The sequence below is a fragment of the Carettochelys insculpta genome, chromosome 6 (genome assembly GCF_033958435.1).
Source record: "Carettochelys insculpta isolate YL-2023 chromosome 6, ASM3395843v1, whole genome shotgun sequence".
Taxonomy (NCBI): domain Eukaryota; kingdom Metazoa; phylum Chordata; order Testudines; family Carettochelyidae; genus Carettochelys; species Carettochelys insculpta.
In genome coordinates this window covers 22732790-22750239 of record NC_134142.1, presented here as the reverse complement: position 1 = coordinate 22750239, position 17450 = coordinate 22732790, and the positions used below count along the sequence as shown (strand labels likewise).

The 17450-nt window shown below is 43.2% G+C and overlaps 1 protein-coding gene across 1 annotated transcript in view; it reads left to right on the top strand.

Moving 5' to 3' along the window:
* Positions 1–17450, top strand: part of RCOR1 (REST corepressor 1) — a 119556-nt gene that overhangs the window by 75326 nt on the left and 26780 nt on the right. Inside the window, exons 4-7 of the mRNA XM_074998707.1 lie at positions 2381–2433; positions 8165–8326; positions 11746–11864; positions 15254–15332. Of these exons, the coding sequence (XP_074854808.1) occupies positions 2381–2433; positions 8165–8326; positions 11746–11864; positions 15254–15332 (413 nt within the window). The remainder of the gene's footprint in view (positions 1–2380; positions 2434–8164; positions 8327–11745; positions 11865–15253; positions 15333–17450) is intronic.

Sequence of the window (17450 nt, the reverse complement as noted above, 5' to 3'; positions counted from 1 at the left end):
ACTTAAATGAGAAATAGCAAGCAGAGGAAACGGGTCTCCTTCACTCCTTGCAACTTCCTGGTTTATTGATGTAATACTTCCTCTGCATCCCTGTCCTGTGTTCCATCAGAATGTAAAAGTTGCTCTTCTACTGCTTTTCCTCTCCCCTTCCCTTTGTCATTCCTCTCCAGCGTACAAGCACTCCTGTCCAGAGCCCTGGTGTCATGCCCATTAGCTTGTGGCGAAGCGTATGGAGTTCCTGTATAATTTGCCAAAGTTCTAATAATGTTGCTGTTGGTATGGTAACTTCCCTTCTTGTCCATTTTAGCTAAGTTGTAATTCATAAAAAAGACCTTAATGAATGGTTTAAAATTTTTTTTACTCGGTTTAGCAATGTTAAATAGCTTATCAGAAGGGGAAACACTTTAATATCTCCAAGGAGCAGGAATTAGAGATAAAAATGGTGAAATAGTGTCTGGAACAGTAGATCTTTTCTTACTCGAATAACCATTTAATGCAGCAGTCTTTTACCCAAGTGATTGACATTGCCAAAAGTTTAATACACGCTACAGAACTTAACCTTTTGTTGTGCCTTGAGGCAAAACACTTAAAGAATTGCATATAAAATAGCTACATTGAGAAAAGTTAAGGGTGCAGAATCAAATGCCGAAATTGGGAAACATCTTAATTAAGGTTTCTTGTGTAGCCCTAAGTCTGCCCATTTGCATACATGGATTGTGATATCCTCTTAAATGGGAAGTGGTCATAAAACTTCCACAGAATTCCCGTGTCATTTGGCAGACAGGATGGATGGTAGCACATGGGGAAGGATGTACTCGTAGAGTATGCCTTTGTTTGTGGCCTTATACTTCGTTTACTGCATCCCATCCATGTTGCACTGAATTTGGAACTGTTTTTCCTCATGGACTTTTCTGTGGCACACATCACTATAGTAACCAGCTGCTTCACAAGCATTTAATAAAATTATCTTTACAATGCCTGAGACTTTAGACAGGCTTCTCTCAATTTACAGATGGGGAGTTGAGACATGCTGATCTAGACCAGAATTGAGGGTCTGCTCATTTTGAGTGACCAACTGAAGTTGCCTAGGCTTGATTATCTTCCCCCCACCCTCTTCTCCCTCCCTCAACTCCCCCCGCCCCCCACCAGCATTTCTTCAAAAGCTACTGTGCCTTCTCCTCCACTCTTGTTGATTTAACTTGGAATGAAGAGCTCAGCATGAAAACCAGACAGTGCATGTCTCAAGGTGAGCATCCAGAGAAGAAGGAACTAATGAATGTTGATAATTTTCAATATTTTTGTAAAGCGCATGACACAGCCAAGAAGACCAGAATTCAGACAGGCACTAGTCCTTTCTCTTTCAGCAGTCCCCTTGCCATTTTTACCAGCCACTTTTCAACTTCACCTGCAAATCACAATAATCCGATAAACTACTACTGTATTTGACACATGTGGTTACTAAAGCAAACAAATGGTGATTGTCCTTCAAAAGCATGTGTTGTGATGCATGAATGCACAGGCTCAGAATTAGTCTGTATTAGCAACATCAGTTATGTATTGCTTCATCAAGAAGGCATAAAGTAAATCTTAGCTGTCAAGTTTGAAAAGATGTCTTGCTTTTTGTCTGAAGTGTTATGGCTTCTGTCAGGTGTAAAAGAGCCAAAAGCAATCTTGGGGAGCAGGAGGCTTTTGGTCCAAGATACAATTACTGATGTGGCAAAGACTGAAAAAATTGCAAAGGTGTTTGTAGTGGACAACGTAGGATGTTAATATTAAAAGGTGCGCAACAACTCTTTATAGGAAAGTACAAATAACTCTATGAACGGTATTCTGTAATAAACGAGGCACATCATTGTGAAGAATCATAAATTGGTGGGAACTTTAGAGACTAAGGCTGCATCTACACAAGATGATGATTAAGTGCATGAATTCTACTCTTTTTAAGACCGATGTATTTGTAAGTCTGAAACTTAACTGCTTTCTTCCAGAAATGGAGCTGTTTTATAACCAAGACTAAACTATGTATCTTTGCCGAGTTGAAATACTCAACTGTTTTTAGACCCTTAGGACTGCAGTTTTATGGACTGATTCTTACAACTCAGCCTGTTGGGAAAAATATATTAAAAACAGGGTACCATGTGGTTCTTTAATTGCCTTCATATTTCTTAAATATCATTAATCCCCCCTCTTCCCCCAGAGTTCTTTACAGGGGTTATGATGTCTGTTACTGGGCAGAAGGTAAATGATATGAGCAATGAGTGACCATTAACCTCCACACTATTTCGGTTCAGAACAGCTGGATTTTAAGTCCTCTGTTATAGACTGGAAGTGGGGGGCAAGACTGTGTGAAATGTCTTCAGGAATTATTTTTATTTTTCAGTGGATGAATACATTGCCATTGCTAAAGAGAAACATGGATACAACATGGAACAGGTAACAAAATTGATTATTTGCATTTGAGTTTAAACTGAATTTTTTTCCCCCCAATAGGTACTAGAACATGATTTAAACTGCCACACTGCTAACTTTCTTTATGCTCTTTATATGGAGACATGCCTGTCTCATAGAACTGGAAGGGACCTTCAGAGGTCATCGAGTCCAGTCACCTGTCCTCACAGGCCTGTCAACATCCCTGACAGATTTTCCTATTTTTTTTAAATTTGTTTGCCCAGATGGCCCCCTCAAGGATTGAGCTCACAGCCCTAGGTTTAGCAGGCCAACGCTCAGACCACTGAAATCTCCTTTCCCCCTCCTTCCAGCCCCCATCATGGGAATATATTTCTTTCTCTGAGGGCACCCAGTTGATCTCAATTTTATTAATGTGTAGACAGTAAAATGCCCAAATACTGTTTTCAGTGTTGTGATGCATGGCTCCCATTGATTTTTCCCCCCACCCCCTCCGTGGTATTTAGTATTTGTGTTGCAGTCTGATCAATATGCATATTGATAAAATTCTGGTCTCGTTGCAGCCCGTGACAAAGCTGTCTTTTACTTGAGTTAGGCCCAGATTTCACTCTGGCTCTTTCTGTCACCTGCTTTAAAAAGTCATCTCTACAAACACTTTGGTAGTTGAATCTCTTCATGCACTTGATGAGCCCTTCTGAATTAAAAGAGATGTTTTGTGGTGGCCAGGTGGGGTGAGATCTGCTGATTTTATTATGTTGGGTTTTAAGATGCTGTCTCTAATGGAGCACTTTTATGTGAGAACCTGCCCTCCCAAGATAACAATGAGGCTTGGTCTACACGAGGCAGGTTAAGTCTATTGCAGGTACGCAATTCTAGCTGTGACAGTTGCATAGCTAGAATTGACATATCTCTGATAACTTTACCTGGCTGCCTTCACAGAGGGAGATTGATGGGAGACACTCTCCCATCAACCTCCCTTACTCCTCATGATATTGAGGAGCACAGGGTTTGACTGCTGACCCCAGTAGTTGGATTTCGTGTATCTCCACTGGGCATGCAAAGTCAAACTCAAGAAGATCAACCCTGAGGGGGTCAATCTTCCCTATAGTCTAGACGTATCCTAAGAGTGAAGTGCGAACGATTTAGAGGGGAAGAGATTTTAGTCTGGTGACCAAACCCTCTCTTTTTGGTGTTAGTCATTGGAAGTGTAGGTGTTTGAAACATTCTTGAGAAGAGAGATGTTTTTAAGTTTCAGTATTGCTGGTGTCTTCTTGGTGAAGGTGCAAGAGACCTTGTAATACACCGTGCTCTGAGCCGTCTAGCTGGTGATCCAGGAAAAAAAAAAAATTCTGAAAATCAGAACTGATGCTCATGACACTTGTAGGGATGGGGAGAGGTGGTGATGGTGATAAACCCCTAAAACAGTGAATAGGCACAAGCCTAATTCTTCATATCTCCATCTCACCTCTCTGCCCCCTCCTTTAAAAAAAAAATGCAATACGGATGATCTTTTAAGGCTGAGATAGTGAAACCACACACCTGTGAAATCCTGAATAACTTTCTCAAACAGCTAACCCCCACGTTTGTGACTTTTTTGTAATTTTTATTTACAGTTGAAAAGTCAATGTTTTTTGGAAAGTGAAAACTGATCCAGACTCTGAAAATTAAAATCTTTTATAAATTGGTGCCAGGGCCCAAGCTTTTAAAAACCAAACACACACTTCTTTGTTCTTAGATGTCACCGAAGTTGTCTAAGACAAATACATGTTTTCAAACGTTAAACATAAGGATGTTTTTGTGGCTGCAATATTGTGAGAGGAAAGGTGGGTGGGATGGATGGAACATCTGGTTAATGGGAAGAGGAAGAAGAAAAGTATGTTGCCTCTGAACTGAGGCATGGCAGCTCACTAAGCTGGGTAACTATAAGCTTCAGTGATCAATACCACCTGGCACTTGCTAAGCTCTGCATTCAATCCCACTGTTCATTTGTCATCATTTGATCCTATGATCGGTCAAGCCTGTGGCAATTGAGCATTTGCTGTCAGGTTTATAATCTGTGAAATTAGGTGATGGTCTGTGTCTTGTTGCCTTCCTATTAACGTGCTAAATGAAATTGTCTTCTGCCCAGCCATTTCTTCTCCTTTCCTTCCTTCTTGCCCCTCTCATATATAGGTATTGGGCTCAGTGTAGTTATGGGAAGCCTCCCAATGTTGATGATACTACTTTGGATGCTTGAGCAGGGCTTTGTTCATTCCAGACAGTGATGACAAGACAACAAAAACTTTGGGAGGGATGTCAACCCTAGTGCTTCAGGATTTAAGACAGTGTTTTGATCTCTGGTGGGTAGACAGATTATCCTATATCTTTCTACATTGGGCTTCTCTGAAGCATCTGGTCATGTTGGCTTTCAGAAACAATGTTAGATCATCAGGACCTTGGGCCTGATCCTGTAGGGAACCACCTATACTCCTATTCCTCCTTAATGAGGCGGTAACAGTAGGAGAAAAGCTTCCTCTATTCTTCCTTTGCATGGGCCAATATATACCCCAAAGACTTGTGTGGCCCTAAAATTTGAAAACTGAGCATTGCTTGGAAGTAACCACCCTGGAAGGACTTCCTGAGCGTTGCAAGCCCAGTGCTTTAGGAATTATATTTTGAAGTTGGACTTTCCCAGGAAAAATTGCATAACTATGGACACTTCCCCTTTCAGCTTGCAGTCAGACATGAGTTTATTTTCCCCACCGGGGGTGCATGGGAGGGGGGAAGAGTTAGGTTGGAAGGAGCCTTCTGACTTAGTCAACCAACTTTTGTGACTTTTTGCCTCTGTCTCTGAGCCTGTTTTAACCAGTGGCGGTGGCAGTGAGCATTGACTGTACACCAGTAGTTCTCAACCTTTCAGTAACACTTCAATGAGACAGACAATTCCATGGCACACCCACTTTTTTTCAGCTGAATTGGTTGCTTATAAATGTCACATTTACTTACGTTTACTACAGGTAGTCTTTCTAGAGAGGTTCGCAACATAGTGCGTACAATAAATTAAACAAGGATCCAAAGGCATTAATGTTTCAAATGTACCACCTTTGACTGCGAGCACTGATAAATTTTCAAAATCTGCTGAGCTCAACTATTTCGAACTGTTCATAAGCTTAAATCTGTTCCACATGAAGCATTCAGCTCAGTCATCTGAATTTCACCTTTTTTGCATTCTGAATTTCATGTTTATACCTATTTTTCAAAGTGTAACTTTTATATTTAATAACTGCCTTTTCTCTGATTCATTGACTTTCAATTATTGGTTCAAAGTAGTGTAAATAGCAACTTATTGGGTTAATGGGAAACCTGGGCCTGCTGGTGCGCATAAAGGTGGGCAAAAGCGGTGGCGGGGAGGTGGATCCAGAGAGCGGACTCACCTCAAGCCCATTGGAGGTGGGACATGGCATTTTACCATATCGAAGCTCCAACAGACTCCTGCCCTCCTCCTTGCTTTGCCACAGCACTGATGTGATGTAAACTTTAGATACCAAGATTTTTGAGCAGATTTTGAAAATGTCTGTGCTTAGTTGGCATTTTAGCTGCCTCCCAGCATGAAAAGTCTGCTACAAGGTTGGCTTTCCCCTTATGGCGGCTCTGCAAAGAGCTGCTGTGGGGAGGAAACTGACGAACTTCAAGCCAGCTGGGACTCAGGCAGCCTTGCTGCTTGAGCTCCAGCTGGGGCAAGGTCATCATCTTCCCCATGGAGGCTCTGCAGATCTCACAGCCTGCTTAGACAGTTGTCACGGCACGCTGGTTGAGAGCCACTGCTGCACACATGTGCTCCTGGGAGTCGGTGCTCTAGGACTCGGGACACTACAACAGGTGGCAGCCTAGCAGGTTTAGGGTTGGCAAAACAGGTAATCGCCTTGCAAAGCTTGCTCCTTCCTGGGCATGGGACAGCAGAGGAGGATGTAGCAGTTGCCTCCAGGATCCTACCCTCCACCACATTCAGAGACATGCCAGAGCCAGCATTTTGATGTAGCAGAAGGTGATGCCATCCCTGGAAGGGTGAATGGGACTCTTGTTTTAGAGGTCAGCTGTCTGCTGGGCTTCATGTCCAACTGGCTTTATTCTATATGCAACTTGTCTGTTCTAACCTTTTCCTTCTCCGCTTTGCCCATGGCTGGATTCTGTACTGATAGCTAAATGGATTCAGTGTGGCAGGAGGGAAATGTGCGCACCAGTTAGAGCCCTTCCATGGGAAGGATGGGTGTGTAGAAGAACTTGGAATAGGTAAACCTCTGTGGGCACTATTGCTAGCTGTGTAAATCCAGCTTTTTTTTAAAATGTCTTTGTTCTAAAAATGTCTGTGTACAAAAAAAATACTTTGAATTTTAAGTCCCCAAGGAGTATCATTTATTGTTCTATATGTGCAATAACAATGAGGAGTCCTGTAGCACCTTAAAGACTAACGGGCTTATGTGGGCATAAGCTTTCATGGGTAAGACTTTGTTTAAATAAAAAAAAAAAAAAAATCACATTTGTATTGGAAGCTCCTTATCTGAGGCTGGTGTCTGGGCTGACTTCCCATCTTTAACGTTTATCAGTTATATTGGAGGGGTGGTCTCCTCACTGTGCAATGTGTTTCATTTGAGAAAGGAGAGGAGTCCCTATCTTTCTGTACCCGTATCCAGCTTGTATAGCTTCACATATTTCGGGTGGTACTGAGGTGAGAGTGGATCTGGTATTTTTACAAGCATCATCATTTTTCTTTTTTAATCTTCCCTGTGGCTCTGTACTAGCTAGTTAAGCTCTTTCCTCCAGATGTCTAGCAGTATTTTTTTTAATTCACGTGACCTCTTCAACTATGATGTGTTAAGTGTTCTGGTTGGTATCACTCTGAAGGGACAGAAACCTAGATATTTAGCATGGAGAGTCTAGTTTCATGAGGAAGAGGTCTGGGGTGAGGTAAGTGTTTAGTCATATAGCTGCAATATCTACTGGAGCGAGAACTTCATGCCCAGAAAGGAACTGTTTTTTGCATAGCGAAGTGGGATGGGGAAACCCCAGTTTCAAAGGTAGCATTGTCAATCTTAATGGACTGCGCGAAACTACTAGATGAGGGGATTTATGGCAGCAGAACCAGTCAACTTTGCATATATCAAGCAGGTAATATTTTAGTCAGCGGATCTGGGATCGTTTTCACTTAACAGCAGTTGTGAAACAATTTGCAAATTTTTATTTTAAATATTTCTGGCACCGTAGCGTCAGGCTCTTCTGAAATGACTCTGGGGAGGTTACTTGCACCAAAAATAATACTTCCATCAGGGAGGAGGGTCAAAATGCCCTTTTGCCCCCACATTCTGGGAGTGGTAGATTTGAGTGAATGCCTCTGAGAGGGCTGACTAGGGCAAGCCTTCATAATGCCAAAGGTGGAGAGTGTGTAACTTGCCTTCTGACTAAGAAGGTGAAGATGGGGTAGATAAACTAAAGCGCTCCCCGCCCCCCCCACAAAGGCCTTCTCCTGCAGCGATAGCTAATAACATTTTTGCAATAAACTTGCTTTTCTTTTGCTGCTTTCTCAAAATGGACCACCAGATTCTGATACTCCACAGTCCAGTGTTGCGCTTTTGCAGGCTCTCACACATGCATCTGCATCACAGTCATGGCCCTCTTGTAACTTTTCTGCCACTCTATCATCCTGTTGCTTGTATCCATATGATGTCTGTCTGTGACCACCCCCATGGTAACTCAGTGCTTCTTGTGTCCGTGTTTCTTTCAGGCCCTTGGAATGCTCTTTTGGCACAAGCATAACATTGAGAAATCCTTGGCTGATTTGCCCAATTTTACTCCATTCCCAGATGAGTGGACGGTGGAAGATAAGGTGTTGTTTGAACAGGCCTTCAGTTTTCATGGGAAAACATTTCATAGAATTCAGCAGATGGTAAGTAGATCATAATAATTAGATCCAGAAAAGATCGTTAGGGCACCTCATCCAATACAGGATTATTAGCAATCATTTAACTGCTTGTTTTGAAGATCCTAGTGATTTGGGAGTGCACGAGCAACTGCTACTTTTATCTCCTCGTGATCCTCTAGCAGCAGACACATAATCCACATGTCATGCAAAGGTAAAGTCTGCTAGAAGTAGAAGATAGTCTACTTAGAAATAGACACTGACCCTTTTATAATCTTGAGGGACAGTTCTGACCATAGAATTAGTGTTGCTTCTGATTGGTCTCTAAAGCCCCCTCTTCATTCAGTTGTACTGAAGTAGTATGTAGAGTTCTAAATCTGGATTTAGGGTCCCATTGTGCACACACCTAATGGAAAACATCTCTTGCCCCAAAAAGCTTGAGTTTACTTCACTTACAGCTTTTTTTTAAGCTTTTTTACATTGGTGAAAAGGGCCTACTCAGTGTAAATATGGAACATCAATGCCAGTGGTAGGTGAGGATTGTGGATTTAATCCTGTTTTTCCATCACTCTGTTTTTCTGAAACTTTATTTTTTGGAGCTGAAATTTTCTAGGCTTGGTATAGACATGAAAGTGAACTTCTTTGAAAGAGGAAATTTTTGGAAAAAGCAAAAAACCGACTCCAGCTGTTTGGGAAGTGATGGCAAATGGGAGTGAAATCAACAGTTTTTCAGCTGGGATTGGAAGTTGGAATCTGGCTGTTTGAAAACTATCCCTCGAGTGAAAATCCCTTTGGTTTTGATGGGACAGTTTCAACCCTTTGAAAACTAGTGAATGTGATCTACTTTGCACAAGGCTTTTTTGTCTACTCCTAAAATGTGGCTCTAAGGAAAGCTGCAATGCTTAGGGTGCCCAGACATCCTTCTTTTAGGAGCTCCCTGTCTTATATATGCAGTTATTTACACTGCCCCTCCCTCACCCAGAAAAGAACACAGCTTTTTTCCCCTCTCCTACACTTACTATCTGGTCACCCTAGTAGAGCTCCATGCAGTGGTGACTTTGCTGAATACTAAAAAAGTGATCTGGCTGCTCCTAAGGGTAGGGAGGCCTTCTCTGCACGTTCATGAAGCTTGTGGGACTGTTTTTGTCTTCATGCAGGCTACTTAAGGTGCACAAACAAGATTTCTGCTGTGTTCAGCTGAAGAGTTCCAGGTTGTAGGATCTGCATCAACGTTTGTTGCCAGTTTTGCTGCAAAACTAGTAGTGTTCTGAAGGTGTGGAGAGGAAAGCATCTTTGTTTCTCCCTATTGCTTTTCCTTTTAAATGTCATGGTGATGGGGTAGATTAAGCCTTTATGCCCGCTAGAAGAGGCCAGAGGCCTAGCCACACCCAGCAAGGAGCAAACAAGAAGTCCTCCAGGGAGGATAGAGCGACTGTCTCAGGGGTAGTCACTCAGGGCCTGGCAGGCTGATATAAAAGAAGCTGTTAGGCTAGGACCAGGCAGCTCCATTTAGGAGTTCAACCCAGGCAGATGCCTATGCTGTCTGGAAGCCCAGCAGCACTGGACAGCTTTGAGTGAGCGCTGAGCTTTGACCTGGGTAAAGCCCAGGCTCAGCGGCCAGGGACTGGCCACAACCCGGGTGAAGGAGCTGACAGCATCCCAAACAGGGTGTATTGGATCCCCCATCAGGACTCGGAAGACACCGGTCAAGATTACATGGAGTGCCCTCAGCCACAGAGGGACGCTCAAGAGCAGGCCGATCCCGTTGCAGTCCTTCGAAATCATTCCTAAAGCGATGGTTAAATGTTAAGGGAGTTCATGGTTAAGTATTAAATTAGGAAGTTCGTAGTTCAGGTGACTGGCTGTAGTTCTGTCCCCTTGTCAAGATGCATTACCGTGCATTAATGCCAGACTTGCGTACTTTTTCCAACAACGAACTGCATGGCATTTTTGAGCAACTTTTTATACGCATATGGCACCCTGTGGTACTGCATGCTTGGCAAACACTGACAACCATTTACATGAAAAGTGCACTACGGTCTAAGTAATGACGATACAACAAAAGAATAAGTGCAACCATGTTGATCTACCTATGTCAAATTAATTGCATTGCTAGTGCCCTCATCTTTGAATTTGCACTGAAGAAGCCTGTGCTGGAAATTAGCTGAATAATACATGAGTGCTGACTGGTACAAGTTGAACCTCTCTAGTCCAGCACCCTCTGGACCTGACCAGTGCCAAACCAGATAATTTGCTGGACCACAGGAAGTCAATATCATCTAGTAGCATTACCAACACTTCCATTGCTTACTGGGCTCTTAAAAGATATTTTATGGTAAATTAGAGCTAAATAAACAGCACAGAGTACTGAAAGCCAGGACTGGGGGCTGTAAACAAACTTGGACACACCTAGGATAAGTGGACATCCAGCTAACTAAAATCATATTGGACTACAGATGTTTCCAGATCAGAGAGTGTCAGACTAGAGAGGTTCAACGTGTATTAAAATTGCAGCTTTAGACCAGATGTGTGACGCTTATTCCAAGGAGAGCGACAAATTAGTTACAGTTTTGGGGCAACTTTATTGCCCTCAATGCACACCTGAATCTGCCACTGATAACCACAAGTGTCTAAGGCAAAATATTGAAATTTGGTTTCTACCTACAGCTCCCTGATTCCTCTCCTTGTTGTCATCCTTCCCCCCACCCCGCCCCAAAGAAACTTGCATCAGACCTTTCTCTAAAATTGTTTCACTCAGCATTGTTCTGAGTGGGGTGAAGTGAAAGGCAAGAATGATACAGGTCTCTTCTAAGGTAGCCTGTAAAACCCAAATGAGTTGCTGCCTTAACATAGATTGACTTATTTACTTGCCTGATAAAATGCAGGCTTGTCCTGTAGTCATACAGGACAGTGAGCATGAAAACATTACAACTTGCAACTTACTGAAAGTTACAGAAGAAAGCAATATTTTGTTTATCAAGTAGATTTTTAGCATTATGTTCTTTTGACCACATATCAAAGATGTGTTTTAAAAATTAGTCTGCATGCTCATGTTTGCACTGTAAATCTTCATGGTACCTGTGTTCCAGGAGCTCTTTTGTGGCCTGCATGCTAAATGCTCCTGTGTTGGGAGAGAGCCCCTGCTAGATAGCAGTCTTGAGCCGGTACTTAATCCCATTCTTGGGTCAGGCACATAGCAGATCCTAGATCTAGGTTTGACTATGAAGCTTCATTCCGCAGCAGCTACAGAGAGGCCTCTCCTGAAGCTTTGAGGGAAATCAGAGAAGAAAAAAATGGCCGGTTGCTGACCTTTGATGCTGGCTATGACTTTTCAGCTGGCTGTCGTCATGTGTACCAAAATCAGGGCCAAGCAATGTGAAATCCAGGTAGTGCTGCACAAGTAAACTTTCGAACAATCTTCTTAAAAATGTAACTTTTATTTTCAGCTTCCTGACAAATCGATAGCCAGTTTGGTAAAATTTTACTACTCTTGGAAAAAGACAAGGACTAAAACCAGTGTGATGGACCGCCATGCTCGGAAGCAAAAGAGGGAACGGGAAGAAAGGTACATTTGTAGTGAGATGATCCTGTAAAGAATTGGAATTAGGGTTTTCCCAGACATTTCCAGATGCCTCTCTTCGTAACATGAATCTATGTCAATGTAAATGTTGGAGAACAAATTCCTCTGTCTTGAGCCACATGCAGCACGTGCTTCCCTCTACTGCAGTGGTTCCCAAACTTTTTGGCATCACACCCCACTTTTCATTTTTGAGAAACCCTCATGCCCTCCCCACCTCTTCTTTACTACATCCAACCCCCACTTTTAACATTAAATTAAATTTTTAATTTAAAATAAACACAAACCTGATATAAAAATGTTATTTTAAAATTAAAAATGAGCACGGATTGTTTTTGTTGGCCCTTTGTGGGTGCCTTGTGCAGCCCCAGCTGGTCAGCTGCCTGAGCCCTGTGCCAGCTGATGGAGCTTCCCACGCCAGCCACCCGTCTGCCTGAGACCTACACTGCCAGAGCTGCTGGGGCCAGACGGTCGCCTGAGGCCTGTGCTGCCGGGGCCAGCCCCCTGAGCTCCATGCTGTTGGAGCCAGCTCTCTGCCTGCCAGCCCAAGCCCCCTACCACCGAGCCTAGCTGCCCACCCTCCAGTCTGAGCCACCTGAGCCTCACATTGCCGGGGCCAGCTGCCTGCCCGAGCCCCGCGAGTTCTGCAAGCTGGCAGCCCAAGCCTCTCCCATCCCACAAAGCCAGACACCACCAGCCCCCACCGCTCTTATCCCATCCCCCTCATCTGAGCCAGGCACCTCTAGCACCCATCTAACACCCTCCTCCTCCTCCTCCTCAACCCACACTCACTCATCTTTGCAGGAGGCAGCTAACTCCACATGGGTCTTCACCAGCTGCCCACTTTTCATAGCAGCTGCGCCGGGTCACTCACATAAAATGGCGGGGGCTGAGAGCTGGAAGCAAAGGCTGGATCTTTCTTCAGGTGGGGGAAATGATGTGGTGGCTGGGTTGCCTCACATCCCTTCTGGCTATTCTTCACACCCCCCAGTTTGGGAAACCATGCTCTAATGGGAAGTCACAACAGTAATTTGAGGTCAGACTTTTAGCCCTAAAGGTAACATCTCCTAGTATGGAAGCGTGCACTAAATGGAAGAATGGTGGTGTCTGGCAGTCCCTTCTCTTTGTTTTATCTACACACTTGTCCCGCCAGAAAGCTGCTGCCAATAAAATGCTTTTAGGGCCAAATTCTCCACCCAGTGCAATGGTCAAGTTGGCTAGTTTTGTATTGGGAAAGGGAGAGGAGAGCTCACGGTGGTGGTGGGTGAAATTCAGTACCTTCCCCTCTATTAGATGTGCATGTGTTTTCCTGTATAAGTGTTCCCAGCACTCTACAGGGCCATAAGCTACTGAGCTTCAACAGATTCTGTGTTCCCAGTACTTCAGCCCTAGGTCCGCAACATGGCTGCCTTGCCCATTGCACACTGCAGCACCCTGTTCCAAGGCTAACCCCACTCAAACCTAGGGCAATTGGGGGACCGCTGTGGAGCACTGCTTCTAGGCACGTTGAGAGATGACTGTCTGCAAAGGTTCTCTGTATTCTTAAGCTCCTTGTTTTCCCCTCTCTCCATAGCAGTGGTGCTTCTGCAGAGCTTAAGATGTTTCCTGTCCTCATGAACAGGTGCATTTTCCAACCTGCTCCAAAACTCAATCTAAATATTAGTAAATTCAGAACTTCCCACACAGCCACACCCTAGGAAAGGACATGTCTGTCACAAGCCGCTAGTGCTGTGCATTTGCCTCCTGCCAAAGGGCTCCTCTTTCATGACTGCCTCCTTAGCCTCTGTGCCTCAAGTAGGAGATCCCCACAGAAAGAGGCCATTGCAATGGTGGAGGTCATTAAATCACATTGCAGCAATGAGCCCGGTGGATGGAGGATCTCAAATGAGGACACCGCTATCCAGCTAATCCTGTACTTGGTTGGCGTTCTGTTATTTGTGCCTCTGTTTCATTGCTGCTATTCTCCATCTGCAAAAATTGTTTCATTATTCAGTGGAAAAATGATTTGTATTCTCAAAAAGGAACACTTGTTATCGTTTACACTGTAAAGCTTAGTCTCAGAGGGGTAGCTGTGTTAGTCTGTAGGTTCACAAATAAGTCCAGTGGCACCTTAATGACTATCACGTTTATTAGGTCAGGGGCAGCAACCTCTCTCTGGTGGAATGCAGAAATTTGACCTTTTGACCTCCTATGTATGACTTGAGTGCCAGTGATAGTTTTTAAAGTTGCTAACACTCCTTCGTACAACAGCTTCATTAATAAATAAGATGCAGAGCTTTACCATTTAGGTGGTGGTTGGTGGCATTAGCTGGTCTTCAGTTAATTCAGAGGCAGCATGGCTTAACACTCTTCCATTTGCAAATGTGTCCCTCAGTAACAGAGTGGGTGAATGTGATTTGTTTGTACTCTTCACCTTTGTCTATAATTTAAAAAAAATAAAATAACTGAAACCCAAAATCTAAAAGATGTGTCTGTGCAAACAGAATACTCTGGGTATGTAGAATATAATGCTGACTTAATACTGATGTCTCCAACTTGGCTATCTTAATAGGTTGCTGGATTTCATGGGACCAGTGAAATCTTAATGTGTCCTTTTTAAAGTAAGCAAATAAATATAATCCAAACAATACTATTCTTGCACTCTGGAGCCGACATAACAAACATAGCAATTAATTTAGCCATTGTACACTGCACTGATTCAAAACCTTATGTGGAGATATGCCTTAATATGAATGGTAGTAGAGCACTAACAGAATTTGAATATAATTAAATCGACCAGGTGTTTGAAGGTCACACGCAGCATGGCCTCTATTTGATGCTGCTTATTCCAGTAGTTGATGAATTTTTCCATCACTCAGGGAGGAATTAAAGATGAGATTTGGGAGAACTAAACATACGTGTTTTTTAATGAGTCCCTGGGAGAACTTGTGCATTTGCTTTTTTTGTTATGTGTAAGAGTTTTTTAATTGAATGTGTGAAATTGCATTAACGCAGTTGGCTCTAATTCTTTGTCCTTGTTTGTTTGGGTTTGCCTGACATTAGAAATATTCACCAGCTAGGCCTCTTTGATTCTAACAAGGAATTTCTGAAGTACCACCCCCCAAACCCCTGGTTTTTTTTAATTTTTTTTTTATTTTTACCTTTTGGGTATAAACAAGACTTCATTTTGCCCAGATATACCACAGATGAGTTTATGTAATAGCTTTTAAATGAATGGTCCCTAATGTGGTTATTTTTAAAATGTAATTGGCTTTAAAATTCATAAAAAGAAAATCTGTTGGATTGAATGGACTATCCATGCCTGACTTCCAGCAGGCTATTGTAGAGAAATAGAAATTCTCATAGTAATATGGTCATGCCATGCTTTTGTCTTTCAGTGAGGATGAAATGGAGGAAACAAATGGAAGTAACCCCGTTGATATTGACATAGAACAAAACAAGGAGAGCAAAAAAGAGGTAGGGAGGGGGAAAAAACCTAATGTGTTGAAAGCTAATGAAAATTTTTCACCTGTCAATGCAAACTATTCTTTTGTGCCATGGAGGACCTGACAGTGCCTTGTTTTTATTTGTGCTTTTGCATAGTTTCTGGTTGCTGTTCTTCTGAACAGGAATAATAGTGGCTCACAATTCTGGTGAAAGTAACTAGTATTCAAAATCTTTATCCATTTGAAATGAATGACAAGAAATTGAGTGGTTTGTTTTTTTTTTTTCCTCACCTAAAGTGGCTGCTAATAAAGGAGTGCTTTTGTGTGGTTGTAGGTGGTTTTCCTCTTCCCCTGCCCACAACACCTCCTCCAAATGAGGCTCTGATCTGGCCTCTGAAGTTTTGCGTACAGGCAACACAACAGGCATGTCTCCCCATGAATACTTGCTTACAAGTTGGGAGGTAGAAGGGGGGTTGAGTATGGGTTGAATCTCTCTTGTCTAGCACCCTTGGGACCTGACCAGTGCCAAGCAAGAGAATTTGCCAGACCATGGTATTGTCTAACACATTACTAACACTTCTCATGCTTATTGGGCTCTTAGAAGATATGTAAGGGTAAATTACAGCTAAGTAACGCCACAGAACACTGAGAGCCAAGACTGGTGTCTGTAAACAGCTTATGGGACCATGGGAAACTTGGCCCCCACACATGCTAAGTGGTTGTCTGACTAACTAAAATCATGCTGGAATATGAATGTTGCTGGATGAGAGAATTCCAGATTAGAGAAGTTCAACCTGTATTAAAATTGGGGTACTGAAATGAAGGCGTTACTTTTGAAAACTTAATCCATGGTGTTCGGTGAGTATCTTCGTCACACACTTAGAGAGAGTGATGGATAAGAACAAGGATGAGGTAGAAGGGATGTTGCTGCATGGGATGGGAGTTAACAACTTCAGGTTCCTGGATGATGCAGTTATAACCAAGGAAGAGAAACTAGTGAGAATGGCGCAGGTTCTAAACAAGGAAGGGAACCAGTTAGACTGATTTATGAACAAGGATTAAGCAAAGACAAATGGCTTATGGAAATCGGGAAGTAGGAAGGAAGATCAGTGTAGGCGGGATTGAACGAGATGATGTAGAGAAGCTCACGTATCTGGGGAGCAACATGACGTATGATCTAGACTGTAAGAAGGAAATAGCGACGAGAATAATGAAAACAAGAGTGAATTTGAAGGCGATGGATAAAATCTGGAAAAGCAAAACAATTAGCTTAAGAATCATAGGGCTGGAAGGGACCTCAAGAGGTCATCTTGTCCAGCCCCATGCTCCAAGCAGGATCAACCCACACTAAGTCATCCCAGCCAGGACATTGTCAAGCTGGGACTTAAACCTCGAGGGATGGAGAATCCACCACCTCTCTAGGCAACACATTGCAATGCTTCACCACCTCCTGGTGAAGTAGTTTTTCCTAATGTATAAACTACACCTCTCCCTCTTCAACTTTAGGCCGTTACTCCTTGTTCTGCCATCTGATTCCACTGAGAACAGTTTCTTACCCTCCTCTTCAGAGCTCCCCTTCAGGAAGTTGAAGGCTGCTATTAAATCACCTCTAAGTCTTCTCTTCTGTAAACTAAACAAGCCCAAATTCCTCATCTTATCCTCATAGGTCTTGTGCTCCAGCCCCTTAATCATTTTTGTTGCCCTCAGCTGAACCTGCTTCAGCACATCCATATCCTTTTTACACTGGGGGGCCCAAAACTGGACACACTATTCCAGATGCAGCCTCACCAGTGCCGAATAGAGGGGAACAGCTACTTCTCTAGATTTGTTCAAAATGCCCCTTGTAATGCACCCTAGTATGCCGTTAGCCTTTTTGGCTACAAGTGCACACTGTTTACTCATATCCAGTCTTTTCATCCACCATAACCCCAAGGTCTCTTTCCGTCGTACTGCTGCTGAGCCAGTCGGTCCCCAGCCTATAACAATGCTTGGGATTCTTCAGCTCCAGGTGCAGGATTCTGCACTTCTCCTTGTTGAACCACATCAGATTTCTTTTGGCCCAGTCCTCCAATTTATCCAGGTCACTCTGGATTCTCTCTTTACCCTCCAGCGTATCTACCTCTCCCCCTACCTTAATGTGAGCTGCAAA